Source organism: Solanum verrucosum, unplaced genomic scaffold, assembly GCF_900185275.1.
Source record: "Solanum verrucosum unplaced genomic scaffold, falcon-dt-bn FXZP01000236.1, whole genome shotgun sequence".
Lineage (NCBI taxonomy): Eukaryota > Viridiplantae > Streptophyta > Magnoliopsida > Solanales > Solanaceae > Solanum > Solanum verrucosum.
The window spans coordinates 438,701-454,961 of record NW_026020806.1 but is presented as its reverse complement, the minus strand read 5'-3'; the positions used below and the strand labels follow the sequence as shown (position 1 = coordinate 454,961).

At 32.6% G+C, this 16,261-nt stretch overlaps 1 protein-coding gene across 1 annotated transcript; it reads left to right on the top strand.

The window, feature by feature from the left end:
• The first annotated feature begins 4,148 nt into the window (after positions 1–4,148).
• On the top strand, positions 4,149–9,169 carry LOC125813131 (alpha,alpha-trehalose-phosphate synthase [UDP-forming] 6-like). The gene is made up of 4 exons (XM_049492611.1): positions 4,149–4,311; positions 5,044–7,234; positions 7,326–7,599; positions 8,576–9,169. Exons 2-4 carry the CDS (start codon positions 5,226–5,228, stop codon positions 8,864–8,866), a joined length of 2,574 nt encoding a protein of 857 aa, XP_049348568.1. The 5' UTR covers positions 4,149–4,311; positions 5,044–5,225; the 3' UTR covers positions 8,867–9,169.
• The last annotated feature ends 7,092 nt before the right edge of the window (positions 9,170–16,261 follow it).

The window sequence follows — 16,261 nt, the reverse complement described above, 5'->3', positions numbered from 1 at the left end:
TAAATTTAGTCATATAAAACTTCAAACATGATAATTATATCAAAATCATGTATCTATGCACTTTGTCTTATTTGGCTATTTAGACGGATAAAAATATCCAACCCACGAGATAATACATTTTGTGGGACCCAAATAGGATAAGGTCAATGTCAGAGAGACAGCTGTGTATATCTTTGGAAGTAGGAATTATCATGTTTTTTTGCTGTTTTGTTTTGGGAATTTGCCACACTGATAGTCTGTTATTATCATGTTTTGCTTCTCGAGAGTTAATTTAATTATTTTTTATAATTTAATAATTATATAAAAAAATATTAAGGATTGTAATTTCTTTATATTGATATGAAAAAAAATATGTGATAAGTATTTATTAAAATTTAAACAATTTAATTCTCAAAAAAATGATAAATATTTTTGAACGGAGAAAATATGTTTTAATCTCTTTGAAAAATTATACATCTTTCAACCTCATTTGATATAAATTAAGAGATTTTTTTTTTTTAAAAAATAAATTAAAATAAGATATAAATATTTATATGACTATAAATTATTTTATTAATTATTATTTTTTGCTAAATATAAAGATGTTAGAGTATTTTTTTTTACATAGACTAAATAATAAAGAATATTATCACATAAACTTAATATAGAGAAAATGCTTACGTTGTTTGGAAAACAATAATTTAGTAGTTTTATTTTATATTACACATTTTCAGTTGACATTAAGTTTGAGAAATAAAAAATGTTTTTATATACAAAATACTGTAACAAAATTGATATTAGTACCAATAAATGTATGTATGATGTGAATTTTAAATTGTACTCTCACGTTTCTCTTCAATTTATTGATTGAAAATTGACTTTGTGTTTATCAATAAGTGATGTCAAATTCAATAAAAATTAAAATTATAAAGTCAAATAATTCATCAAAATATAAAAATAGTGACATACTTAAAGAAATGCATCACAGAAAGTAACACAAATAACAAAATATTCATTAATATTGCAAGCTCAATAGTCAAAATATTATGTAGGTAGAAGAATATTTGAGTTGAGAGCCTCACTTAAACAAATAAGTTTGTGAAAATTAAATATTTGTAAGTGGAAATTAATATTATCTTAGTTTTATTAATCGTATCATCTCCATGGGCAGATTTAGCTAAGGTATCGGGTGCGGATTCTCGATAACTCTGTATATATAAATAAACATTTATTGGGAACTCAATAATAAAATATTCACTTGATCCATTAATAGTAAAGAAACCTATGTAAGCGTATAACAACAATATAACACATCATAACATCCTCATCTCCTATTATATTTATTTAAAATTATAAATAATTATTTTTAATTATATATTAAAACAAAAAAAGTTAATAACAAAATTCATTAAAAATATTTCTCTTGGTACCGAACACACTTTAAATAATCTAAATATATTTAAAAGACAAATTTAACGTTGGAGTGGCACAGCCTTTTTCGTCGGATTAGTTGTCGGAATTAATAAAAGTTTCATTTGGTTCATGCAACAATGCCCCTCTAATCCGTTTGGAACACACGAGGCATATACTATTCTTCCGTCTCAAATTATTTATCGTATTTTTTTTAAAAAATATTAATAATTATTTAAAACAATAACATATTCTTTAAAATCTCATAAAATAGAATCTGAAAAGAATATAGTGTATATAATTTTTACCATTACTTTTTTAAAATAGAGAATTTATTTTTCGAAATGTCCTCGATTCAAGAAAATTAAAATAGTAACTAAAATAACGACAATAAAAAGAAACATAATAATATTGTGGAACATATAAGCAAGAAATCGTAATAACAACGATAAGGTGCAATCACCTAAATACAGTAAACCACATATAATATCAGATACCAAAATAAGCCAAATTGATGTTCTATACTACGATCAAGTCAAATACATGAATAAGCTAGTTATAGAATAACTCTCAATTACCTATTAACTTTCTATTCTTAAAATTGCGTCATGTAATATCTAATCACCTTTTCACGATACATTTTTATTAAATATTTACTCTATTGGTATGTGGATTTCGAGAACAACATGTTGAGTCTTGACCTTTTTCCCCCTCACTAATAAGCCCTTATTCACACAAATTCAGATTATTTAGATGGTGCGAATAGGGTTTAGTTGGATTCTAATATAAGTATCGAATCAAACAAAATAAAATATAGTTTTGCAATGGCCTATTTGTAATTAAATTAACTAGGAGGGCTATTTTGTTGGACCACAAGTACAGGTCCCACATGTTCTCGACTTCAACGAACGAGGTTTCCCTTGTGGATAAACTCGAAGGGTTATGATCCCATGTAACTCACCTCTATGTACTCCTATGTAATCTGAATCTCGAAATTTAATGACTCGATTAATTTATATGATTAAATTTGTGTTTGAGAAGGTATGTATTTTCGAGTATTAGCAAAAGCTAAAAAAAAATGAAAAAACAAATACAAATTGTTAAATTTTATTGAGAAACATTTTAAAACTTAGATTAAACACAAATAACTACTCTGATGTTAGCAAAGAGTATTTAAAATTGGTTAGCATACAAATTGCTAATCTATAAAAGTACTTTTCAAAACTGTTTCTAACAAAAAATATTTTTCAAAATAAAAGAAATTTAAATACTTAATCATTATGATTTAAGAAGAGAAGTTTGAACATAGTATAGAGTATACATAGATTTTAAAGGACCTTGTGAAAAACTTGATCATATTCAAATATGATCAATAATAACTATATACCTAATATAATTTTACAAGTAAAGTCTAAAAAAGATGATGTGTATGCAATTTTATTTTTATCTTGTGATTTGTGAAGATAAAAAGATGATTTATGATATGTCCTTGACGCAAATAATTCAAATCCTCATCGTATAAATCTAAAATGTACTACTTATCTGAAGCTTTTTCATTTATAATGTTCCAAAAAAATAGAAAAATTTTATCCTATCCTACTACATTCGTAGCTAGTTCTTTTAACTCTTCTATGTCCTTGTACGTACTTTGTAAGCTTGAGTTGTTGAAACTAATGTCTCAAAGCTTTATTAAACTTATGGAAATATCAAAAAGTTAGGTCAAATGGATAAACTTATTATCCATTAAAATTAAAGAGATTTGTGTCTAGACATTATTGGAAGTACCCAAAAAAAAATGTAAACAGTTCCACATGAAAGTAGTTTTAAAAATAAAATAATCCATTTGTCCTCATAGAATAGGAAGGGGACCCTTATTCATGATACCAATTTATGTTATATGATTCGATGAAGCACAATATTATTATTATTTTAAAAATATAGATTTTTAATTTAGAAAAGACTAAAATAAAAAAAGTGTCATATGAATTGAGATGGAAGAATTTTTTTTTTTTTACAGATTAGTAACTCTCAGTTTTGCATGTTTATGATATTTGTTCGAAATCTACTTGTACAACAGGTCGCATACGTCCTGATTCTGGTTATGACTGATTCATCAATGTGTCTGTTTTTGAAGAATATAAACTTTAATCTTATAAATATAGTACTTTACGTTTTTTTACTACTTGAAACTTCGATATATTTAACGATAGGAAATCTCTCTAAAGCACCAAAATTGTCCACTTCATTGTTTCAACATTGTGACGAAGAATGTGATATATTAGCAAAAGTACACTTATGTTGCAAAACTTGTGTAAGGGAAAAAGATCCCCTTGTTACATATCTATAATTTATAATAGTGGTGTATTCACTTTTTCTCTGTGTGACCTCCAACTAATTTAAATTTGAAATTTCTAATTAAAAATGATAGAATCATATTCTTTTTTTAATTTCTCACCTGATGTCCGAAGCTCACATTAGAGTCTCGACTAAGATAGAATCATATTCATCACACCACAACTCCCGTTGATCTTAGTGGTGGTGCACTCACACTCTCATGAGGTCAAGTTTGGCAAAATTATTGGCAATGTCACAACAATATTCAACATTATCTATATTGGAGTATTATAATCAATTTTTTAGAAAACTTTTAATTACAAGTTTTTATAACATAAATAAAGAACCACAAAAACATATTATTAATATTATAATATACAGTCCATCTATAACAGTGTACAGTGTATATAATATAAGCTATATAGGCAGCTTCCACCCATAATTAAAGATAACAAAAAGAAAGAAAAAACCATTGTTGTTGTAAGCTTAGCTGGCTTTTTCTCTTCAGTCTTCACACTCTACAATTTTCATTATTTTTTTTTCACTTTAGGGTTTCCACTTTTAGGAATTCAAAATGTTCAATAACTGGTAAAATTCTCTTTTCAACTTTTGTTGAAATTCCTCAGTGTACTATTTTGCTTCTTTGCATTTGCTCTATCAAATCTTTATAATATCTGGGGTTGTAGTGGTTGTAATTGTTTGGTTGTGATGTTATGTGCTTCCTGCCTAATAATTCCAAGAAAAAATGTTTTCAATATCTTAGCTGTATTTATGATTTTGAATATATTCTTATTCTCTTTCCATAAAGTTTATCTGTTTGAAATGATATATACCCTCATGTATTGCCCACCCCTAGCTTGTGATTCACTTGTCAAGTTGAAATCTTGATGTTATTTTCTTGTACCCTTTTAAGTTTTACACTTGATTCACTTGTCAAATTGAAATCTTGAGGTTGTTTTCTTGGTTCACACAATCTAAAAAAGTTTGTCACAGTTGATTCAGTTGTCAAGTTGAAATCTTGAGGTTGTTTTCTTGTATCCTTCTGAGTTTATGGTTTTTTTTTCTTGGTTCACAAAATCTAAAAAAATAATTGTTACACACCATAGATGTGTTTCACTTGTCAAAATGAAATTTTGAGGTTATTTTCTTGTACCCTTCTGATTTTTTGGGGGTTTTCTTGGCTCACACAATCTAAAAAATTTGTTATAGTTGTGATTCACTTGTCAAAATGAAGTCTTGAGGTTATTTTCTTGCACCCTTTTGCTTTTGGGGGTTTACTTGGTTCACACAATCTAAAAAGTTTGTTCTTGGGTTTTACAGGAAAGAGGAAAAAGAAAAAGGCTGAAGTTGTATCTCATTGATAGTTGATTTGGGGGAAGTTTTGTGAAGTGGGGTTGTGTTTATTTCTTTCTATGTTAGGAGCTTACTATAGAGAGTGTGTGTTTTGGTTTGGTGGACTTGGTGTTGTTAGTTAGTGAAAGGGAATTTTGTTTCAAAAAAAAATGGTGTCAAGATCCTACTCCAATCTGTTGGAGCTAGCCTCAGGTGAGGCTCCTTCGCCGTCTTTCGGGAGAATGAGCCGGAGGATTCCACGTATTATGACCGTAGCCGGGATAATGTCTGATCTGGATGATGATGGATCGGAGAGCGTTTGCTCTGATCCATCATCATCTTCAGCTCAAAAAGATAGGATAATTGTTGTAGCTAATCAGCTGCCAATTAGAGTACAAAGGAAAACTGATGGCAGTAAAGGATGGTTATTCAGCTGGGATGAGAATTCACTTCTTCTCCAGCTGAAAGATGGTTTAGGAGATGATGAAATTGAGGTTATATATGTTGGTTGTCTTAAGGAAGAAATCCACCCGAATGAGCAAGATGAAGTTTCACAAATACTTCTTGAGACATTTAAGTGTGTTCCCACTTTCGTACCACCTGATCTGTTTACTAAGTACTACCATGGATTTTGTAAGCAGCAGCTTTGGCCTTTGTTCCATTATATGTTGCCCCTTTCGCCTGATCTAGGTGGTCGATTTAATCGATTACTGTGGCAGGCTTATGTTTCTGTTAACAAAATTTTTGCTGACAGGATCATGGAAGTGATCAACCCGGAAGATGACTTTGTGTGGGTTCATGACTATCATCTCATGGTACTACCTACCTTCTTGAGGAAGAGATTCAATAGAGTAAAGCTTGGATTTTTCCTGCATAGCCCATTTCCTTCTTCCGAGATATACAAAACATTGCCTATTCGCGAAGAAATCTTACGAGCTCTCTTGAATTCGGATTTGATTGGGTTCCACACTTTTGACTATGCGAGGCACTTCCTCTCGTGTTGCAGTCGGATGTTAGGTATTTCTTATGAGTCGAAAAGGGGTTACATAGGCCTCGAGTACTATGGTAGGACTGTAAGTATTAAAATCCTGCCAGTGGGTATTCATATGGGGCAGCTTCAGCAAGTCTTGAGTCTCCCTGAGACAGAGGCGAAAGTTTCCGAGCTCGTGCAGCAGTATAATCATCAGGGAAGGACATTGTTGCTTGGAGTTGATGACATGGACATATTTAAAGGCATTAGTTTGAAGTTATTGGCAATGGAACAACTTCTATTGCAGCACCCAGAGAAGCAGGGGAAGGTTGTTTTGGTGCAGATAGCCAATCCTGCTAGAGGCAAAGGAAAAGATGTTCAAGAAGTGCAGGACGAAACAAATTCGACAGTGAAGCGAATTAATGAAGTATTTGGAAGGCCTGGGTATCAACCAGTTATATTGATTGATAAGCCACTTAAGTTTTACGAAAGGATTGCTTATTATGTTGTCGCGGAGTGTTGCCTGGTCACTGCTGTCAGGGATGGCATGAACCTTATACCATACGAGTATATAATTAGTCGTCAAGGAAATGAGAGGCTGGATAAGGTTCTGAAACTGGACTCTTCTACACCAAAGAAGAGCATGTTAGTGGTGTCTGAGTTTATTGGGTGTTCTCCCTCTTTGAGTGGAGCAATCCGAGTGAATCCATGGAACATTGATGTAGTTGCCGATGCAATGGACTCTGCTTTAGTAATGCCTGAGCCAGAGAAGCAACTTAGGCATGAGAAACATTACAGATATGTTAGCACCCATGATGTTGGATACTGGGCTCGCAGTTTCTTGCAAGATTTGGAGAGAACATGCAAGGATCATGTGAGACGAAGATGCTGGGGTATTGGATTCGGTTTAAGTTTCAGAGTTGTTGCACTTGATCCGAATTTTAGGAAGCTTTCAATGGAGCATATAGTTTCAGCATATAAAAGGACAACAACCAGGGCAATCCTTCTGGACTACGACGGAACTCTGATGCCTCAAAATGCAATTGATAAGAAGCCAAGTGCTAAAACAATTGAAATCATCAAAACTTTGTGCAGAGACAAGAACAATATGGTGTTCATCGTCAGTGCTAGAAGCCGAAAGACGCTAGCAGACTGGTTTCCAACTTGTGAGAAACTTGGTATTGCAGCTGAGCATGGCTATTTCTTGAGGTATTGCTTGATGTTTTAACATATTTCCTTGTTATATGTTTTCACAATTTACGCACAGGTTCAAATTTCAAATGGCTCTTTGAATTTACAGGATGAATCAAGATGAAGAATGGGAAACATGTATACCAGAAGTAGAATGTTGTTGGAAAGAAATTGCTGAGCCTGTTATGCAACTTTACACTGAGACTACTGATGGATCAGTTATTGAAGACAAGGAAACATCAATGGTATGGTCTTACGAGGATGCAGATCCTGATTTCGGATCATGTCAGGCTAAAGAACTTCTTGATCACCTAGAAAGTGTGCTGGCTAATGAACCAGTCACTGTCAAGAGTGGACAGAATATAGTGGAAGTTAAGCCCCAGGTATGTACCTTTCTTTCTTGACGATAGCGTTGGCTTGTAGTGGTATTTGCTCTCCTGTAGAAACGGAGGGCATTTTGCAGCAGCAGAAACACTTGTATCGCTTGCTTGCAGACCTGTGTTGCTCGGACTCTTTCAAAAAGTTGACTTGTGCATGTCGGATCCTCCATCCGGCACGAGTGCGACTGTACTTTTGTAGAGTCCAAACAACATTGTTGCAGACTGCATGAGTTAAAAACTAACTGTTGTTTTGCAAGATGGTTGCTTTTGCATATATCTCAGTTTGTTCGTTAGAGGTGGGATGATTCATTTATAAGGTGAAACACTAGGTTTCAATCTCAATGGATTCTCAGTTAGAAAAGCTTAGGAAGTTTCTTTGTTTATAACTCGAATTGGTTGCATATGATTCAATAGACTCTTACAATAGTAATGCCAGAATCCCTACTTGCAGGTATGTGACTCAACTAAAACTTAAATTAAAGACTATTGAGTGTACCAAAATGCCCTTTGAACTTGTGGTCTTAAACATACCACGTGGAAAAAATAGGATTAAAGAGTTCCCCAAGAAGGAAAGAGACGTTCTTTTTTAAACGGACTAAAAAGGAAAGTAATACAAACAATTGAAAGGAAGGGAGTACTTAGTTTAATTCCGTGTTATTTTCTATCTTCTCAGGGAAAAACTTTCTCGAAAAATGAAAAGAGAGGAGTCGAGAGGAATAAACCGTGGGACCTCATATGTGATACATTTTTCATCTTCGTTTGTGCTTTCTCTTTCGTTTCCTTTTTGGTATGATTTCTACGCCGGGGAGAGGGACCAACTGCATTGATCATATACAATTTTGTATTGCAACTCTATGTCTAAACCTCACATTTGTAAACTCAAATTTGCCCTCTAAACATTTTAATCCTTGAGATATGGTTAATGTATGGTATTTTGAATGTATGTCTTCAAAAATGTGTTCCTTCCTGGCTCCTGCAGGGTGTAAGCAAAGGGCTTGTTGCCAAGCACCTCCTTAACGAAATGCAAGAGAAAGGAATGTCACCAGATTTTGTCCTCTGCATAGGAGATGACCGATCAGATGAAGACATGTTCGAGGTGATCATGAGCTCGGTGTCTGGCCCGTCCATGGCTCCAGCAGCCGAAGTCTTTGCTTGTACTGTTGGCCGGAAGCCCAGCAAGGCCAAATACTATCTCGATGACACTACCGAGATAGTTAGGCTGATGCAGGGTTTGGCCTCTGTTGCTGACCAAATGTCACCCCAGATGTAGAGGCCAGATGAGGTCTCTCTCAGTTTTCTTGTTTCTTGAGAAGTTGTAAATTAATGGAATTATAGAGAAACTGCGTTATTAGTACTTGAATGTCTCTTTGTTTTCTTGCTTCTTGGTGAGTTGTAAATTAATGGACTATGGAGAAGCTGCATTTTGTTCGGTTCACGCTCACCACATCGGTTAAATTTGTCTCTCTACTGCCACGAGATAGTAGTAAGATTTGTATACACTATCCTTTTCAGATCCCACTTGTGGGGTACACTATGTATGTTTTTGTGGTTGTATTAGATGTTCTTGACTTGATTATCCTCTTAAGGGTGTGTTTGGTATGAAAGAAAATATTTGAATTTCAGTTCTTCAATGTTTAGTTGGTTTGATAAAAGTATTTTTTCTACGAAAATAAGTTTCTTGAAAATTAGGAAAATAATTTTTGTGGAGCGAGTATGGAAAGCAAGTTGCGTAAGTGGGATTTCACGTTAATTGTCTCCTTCTCACTTCCAACACTTGTCACCTCGTTCACACTTGAACTCCCATAATATTTGCTTAGATTACATTGGATATATATTGTTGTATTAGAAGTACTTGACTTAATTTTTCTCCAATGGTGTGTTTAGGTTCAAAAATATTTGAATTTCATTTCTTTTCGGTGTTTTATTGGTTGTGAAAAAAATTTAATTTTTAGGAAATCAAGTTTCTTGAAAGTTAGCTATACAATTTTCGTGGAGACAGTAGGAAAAACAAGTTTCATAAGTAATTCTTAGAATTTGTTTTTTCTAGAGAAAATGTTTACCATTATTTTTGACTAATCGAACATGAGAATATCACAAAATATTTCCTAAAATTCTTTTTTTTTTCTATACCAAACACACCTTTAATGATGCAAAACTTTAACCTAAATGAGATAATATTATACCATATTAAAAATATCTTTTGTACTATTTCAATTTCTTAGTGTGAAATTAGTTTTTCTCTTTCCATCTTTTCTAATTCTCATATTTGTGATCATATTTCTTGTGCTCCCACTAAAGTTTAGTCCAAGAAAATATTGCCAAAATTGTGCAAGACAACAAAGATGTAACAAACTAATGACATAAGGAGAAAATCATCTAAATCGAACGATGTACACTCCTAATTATATTCATATCTAAGCTCTAGTTTGTTCATACATAATTTTCACTTTTTTTGTAAAAACTTTTTAAAATAGTGTTTGGATACATTGAATTTATCTTTTTCGAAGATAAAATTCGAGTTAGAAAAAAGTGATTTTGACAAGCTTTTCAAGTGGTTTTTTTGCGCTCACAACATTTTAACCTTTTATTTTTTTTCAAATTGAATGATTGACAAAAATACAAATTTGATTTTTTAAATACCTTTTTTCAATTTTTTTTAAAATATCACATTTTTTAGATCCAAAAACATTTACTCAAATGTCTCTTTCCCAAAACTAACACGTCTAAATGTCTCCTTCCATAATGTGTAAATGACTCTCTGATGTGTACTTTCAATGGAAGTGTAAAAGACGAAACCTATACGTTCCCACTCGTAAGGTTTTATTCGTTTTAATTTATTTGTCTTAGTTTAACTAGATACAAAATTTAATAAAATAAAAAACAATTTTTAAATTTGTTACGCTCAAACTAAGCTCTCGTTTAATCATAGATTGTTGATAGTAGATTTTCAAAAAGTATTATTTGTTCATGAAATTTGGTCAGTTTCAAATCAGTTTTTGGGTGAAATTTCACTTTCACTCGTAAAAATTCATATCTTTCCAAGTAAAAATATACGTCCAAACACAACGTCAAACTTCAATATATTGTTTTTCAAATTTCAACTAAATTTATGACGCAACACTAACTAAAAATGTGTATAGTGTAAGGATACTTTTAATCTTGTAATATTCAATATATATGTCACATAGGATATTTGTCACATAGGATATTTGTTTTTTTAAAAAAAAATAAGACAAATAAATTGATAAGTGTAGTAATAACTATCATCAACAGTGGTGGTATAATTATTAGTTCAATAATGCTTATTATCATATTGTTGTCGTCATTCATGGATCATTTTGGACTTTATTTAATTATTGTTTTATTGAAGTTTAATTTAATTATTTTAAATGTTATGTGAAACTTTTGTCACGATTCAAATTTAATCATGACCAGCACGTATAAAGGTACTGAGATAAATAATTCATATAATAAATTAATAATATAAGATCATAAGCCTAAGTATTCTGATTTAGAACCACAATCACAAAAAAGAGAGATGAGCGTAATATTACAAATCATAAGAAAAATTAGTATTACATACAAAGTTAAATTTGAAAAGAGGATGGTCTCTAAAAATATTTCTAAAATTTATTAAAACATGAAATTATGAGAGTGGCTAATTTAATTTGTACACTGATTAGCTGGAAATTAGTAGGTAGAATATGAGGTAGCTACTAATAAATAAGATTATCAGATTGATAATTAGTATATAAAAGTAATAAGGTAAGTTACCTCAAAATTACATAAGAAAAATTATGACCAATTGTGCAATATTTTAGTATTAAGATACTAATTTGCTTATCAACATGAGTTTTGGTAGCGTTGTCCTTAATCAGAAGTTTCGAATTTGAATCCCTTGAAAAGAAAAAATTCTTCTTGAGAGCTTTGCCCCCAAAAATGAACCTTGGAATGCACAAGTCCAAATTTATCAAAAACCATGATACTATCCAGTACTCGTATTTGGAGCCCAACTAATTCAAACTTAAATCGCGTAAGATCTATTCAGGAAAAGTGTTTTCTATCAAGATTTTCCATACCTATAACTCGAAATCGAAAACTCTGAATAAGAGATGAGCAACCCCATCCGCACACCAATCCTGGTATAGTAAGAGATACTAATTTACTGCAAAGAATAAGCAAACAAGAATTGGTCATTCTACTAAATTTCAAACTTGTTTTTCTTTCCTTTTGTTTGTTTGGTCTTAGTGAACTCTCTAGGTCAAAGTCATTCCCCTTGACTTAATAGAAATAGTATTTGTAACGACCCTCTTAGTCATTTTATGAATTTTACCCATTTTTCTAAGTTAGCCCCGTTTAATAGTTTTTATAAATGATTTATGACTTGTGAGAATGAGTGATATAATTTTTAAATTTAATAAATGATTATTTTTATTGTTAATAATAAAGGAAAAGAAAATAAATGGGCCAAATCCATATATAATATAATTTAAGTTAATACCCTATATTATTTTCGATCAATCTTTTAATTTTAAAAAGAAAAGAAATCTCCAAAGAAGCACGACATAACCTCAGCCGTCGGCACAAGCATATGAGCGACGAACCTCCCGCAGGTAAACATTAATTATGCCTTAATCAATGTGTTGGTGTATATTCATAGATGTCATGTTATCATTATTTATTATTATTATTATTATAGTTGATTGTAATAGAAAAAGAAAAACAAGAAAGTGAGTTTGGATCAATAAGAAGTGGAAATTGGAATACTGTACAATGTTATTGAAATTGGAGAAATATGGGTCTAACATTTAGTTGACAATGATAATAATCATAAAGAAGGTTAGGAGGATGAATGTGATTATGAATTAAAATATAATTTCATTACTAGAGGTTATTGGGTTTTTTGTTCTTGTATCGATTTTCCAGTTGGATTTTTCGTGGTTGTCACATTATGACTCCTATCTTAACCTATTGATACATGTAGGTAAATATTATGTGTATTATATTATATGAAAGCTATTAGGGTTATAGTGTTGGAGAAATTATGACTTAACCTTAGGCATGAATTTGAGAAATATGAAAGTTGACATGTTAATGGACATCGAGCTTAAGAACTTGATTATAAACTTGGGTAAATTTTTGGGTCAAAGCTAAACACATAGTAATATGAGTGTTGTTAGTTTTGGAATCTTATTGTGGTCATTTATTTGAATAGATTGCTTTGATTTGGAAGTTCAATGAAAAGGGAAGACTTAACTCCCAGAGTGATTGTTCGACTATTTGAGGCAAGTGGATTTCTAAACCCTTGTTAAGTGTATGGAATTCATGTATTTCCTTGTAATATGTGTTTAGAGTTATGAGACTTGGTGATGGGTTGACTTGTCCACATTGATTAATTCTAATGATGAGAAAGGGATAATAAAAGGCAATGTGATCAATTGTTTGTGTGATGTGTTGAGAATTGTTTGAAAGGCTTGTTGAATCATTGTTGATGTTGTATCCTGATTGTGTTGTTGTGAATTGTGCAATGTTATGAAAATGGTCATCTCTTCATTATTTGTGTGAACATGTTATTTGCATTGTTCCGAGACATGGTTGTGACAAGTGTTATGTGCATTGAGAAAGAATAAGAAAATAAAGAGGATGTACCATTTCGAGGGACGTATCGCGCGCCGCGATGGATACTATATTTCGAGGGACGTGTCGCGCGCCGCGACGGATACTATATTTCGAGGGACGTATCGCGCGCCGCGATGGTTACTATTATCGAGGGTCGTATCGCGCGCCGCGATGGATGCATGGACAGATATGTCCCCCATGGGTCCCGGACTGAGAGACAGCGGGTGTGTATCATTAGGTCAGACATGCATCACTATACTTGACATTGCATTGCACTTCTTTATTATTGGTGAACTTGATCTTGTGTGTTGTTGATCTTGTGAGTGCCTTTCTATGTTGAGGATATGAAACTAATGTTGTTGTTGAGGATATGAAATTGTTAGAGTGTTGTGTTGAGCTATGTGTTTTGTAAACTTTGAACTGTTATGTTGGGCTGGTACTAAGCAGGTTGTAGTTGTGGAGGTGGTAATTGATGAACTTGTTGTTGAGAATATATGATTGTTAGAATGTCGTTGTTGAGATATGTGCTTGTAAATTGTGAACTGTTAGGTTGGGCTGGTTTTATACAGATTGTAGTTGTGAAGGTTCGGTTGGGGTGTAAGGAGTACTTGTATTCTATCCCCTTAGCTCGTGTTTAGAGGTTTACTTGCTGAGTACCGTGTGGTTTGGTACTCACCCCTTGCTTCTACAAATTTTTGTAGGTTACGAGCCTGGATTTTTGTGGTACTTGTCATTCTCTTCTTTTCCAAGGCTTCTGGGAGATTTGTGAGGTAGTTGTTTGTCTTCTCAGCGATCCTTCTTACTCCTGTTTATGATCTTGTTCTACTCTAGAAACAATGTCATATGAGACTTGTATTTTTCTTTTGATTCAATTGTAATACTTTAGAGGCTTGTACACGTGACAACCAGATTTTGGGGGTATATTTGAGTTTATTATAAAATTTCCGCATTTTATTGTAATGGTTGAGTTTTAGGCTGACTTGTCTTGGTGGGTTAAGACGAGTTCCATCACGTCCATTTTTGGGTCATGACAAAATGGTATCAGAGCCCCAGGTTCATAGGTCTCACGTGTATGCAAGCTGAGTCTAAGTAGAGTCTCAAGGATCGGTACGGAGACGTCTGTACTTATCTTCGAGAGGCTATAGTGACTTTTAGGAAAAATCTTCACCTCTTGAATCTCTATCGTGCGTACTTGGTCCGATTTTAATTTTTATCGCTCCATTCCATTCTCTCTCACTTATAGTGATGATTCGTGCGTGGTTCCTCATGTGAGTAGTTGATGTCGTATATGGTTTGAATGTTAGATCTGATGTTAAGATGAAAGTAATAAACTTATGAAAAGGATGGGTGGTTAGATTTAGAATGTTCAACAATTTTAAGGGGTTGTGTAAGGTTAGTCACCCTAGTAAAGTGAATAGTGCTTGTGTGGTATGTACAATATTTATAGTGGTTTAACAGTTGGAAGTGGAATGAGGCTATATAATGGATATGTAAATTTGTTAACTACAATTAGTAAAGTTATCATAACATGAATGGGTTGCTTAGAAAATTATGAGAATAATGATGCACCAATTGAGGTTAGAATTTCTACTACGATTTTATAGATTGTGTGTATATCAAAGAAGGCCATGATACAACTACTACAATAGTATTGATGCTTACTTGGTCAGAGTTATAAAGTGTGTTACTTTTGATATTGACCTGACCTACAGAAGAATACATATGGCTTGGGCTATATACAAAACGGATTTGGTAGTGTATTGCAGTTATTCAATGGATAGAAATGTGTGGGCTATTTGGGTACAATCTTCTTGAGGGGCGTGATGTGTTCTAGTGGTGGATCTAACGGACTCACATGATGTGGTACTAGTGGTACATGGAAACGAATACGTTCATTGTCAAGTGTGGATACTAACTACTTGAAGAGTTATCAGTTGTATCACATGCTCGTATAATGAGATTCGATGTTGCATTCATATTTGAGAATCCAATTAGGTTGTTACTGTAGATGTTTGGGGTTAAGCAGTGTGTATAAGGAAGATTTTAGTGGTGGATCGTTGATAGGTATTAATGTGTTAAGTTGAGAAGTGTATCATGAGGGTTTCAAATGAGGGCTGGTTATTTCATCTTAAGGTCCAAGGGAATGGATATATACTAGAATGACAAGTTTATGGGTAAAGGAAGTCCCAAATAATATATGTGTGTGAAGGTAATTGAAAATTTTAGTAAATAGTGCATATAAAAGTGGGTTAGTCCTTTGAATTTGATTGGTATAACTTGGTTTAAAATGTCATACTGATGAAAAATTTGGCTTCGTAGTGATGACAAGAGCTAACTGAGCATGATGATAATAAGAGTTCGTGATGGATTTTGATTAGGATGCAACTATATGATAAAAATTATTGGTTAAATGGATTTTTTTTTTATGGTAATGACGACTTGTGAGTATCTAATGTTTTGGTTTACTACTATTTGATGAGTAACGTGGTTGCATGAAAAGTTATAGGACACCACTGGAATAGAATTGAAATGAACTAGAGTCACAAATGAAAAAAAATTTAGTGGGATTTAGTGTAGCCTTCGAAAAGAGCTGAGAGTACGAATATTTTCTCTAATTGCAAGGGGTAAAGAGGTATCTTCAGAGGGATTGAGAATTGAGTTCAGAGACACGTGGTTTCAACCGTTTTGCTCAGGTCATGGTAATAGTGTCATGGGTTAATCATATTGGTTTAAACGATTGGATAAAATTTGAGAAAGAAATCTATAGATGTTCGATTTGAGAGTGGTAATAAATGTTTTTGTGTTTTTGAGTTTGATAACTGGCACAATTAGAATCAGAATTCAAGTTTTTCATTGCAAGTCTATGTTCGTGGTAGTATGTTTTGTCAAGATATGAATTGGTAAAGTAAGAAATGATCGATCACATCGAGTATTGAGCATTTGAAAGAACATATGCAGGGTTTGAGTCGTAGAATTTGTTACTTTTGATTGTTAAGGGGCCTAAGAAAGTACTTCAGTTAAAGTGTTGGTTTAAAGTATAAGGTAT

Bases quoted from the DNA above. Each gene is read 5' to 3' on its own strand.
- LOC125813131 (XM_049492611.1), top strand. From the start codon at position 5,226: ATGGTGTCAAGATCCTACTCCAATCTGTTGGAGCTAGCCTCAGGTGAG. The intron at 7,235-7,325 runs GTATTGCTTGAT...TTGAATTTACAG, and splicing joins GAGCATGGCTATTTCTTGAG to GATGAATCAAGATGAAGAAT. The intron at 7,600-8,575 runs GTATGTACCTTT...TGGCTCCTGCAG, and splicing joins TAGTGGAAGTTAAGCCCCAG to GGTGTAAGCAAAGGGCTTGT.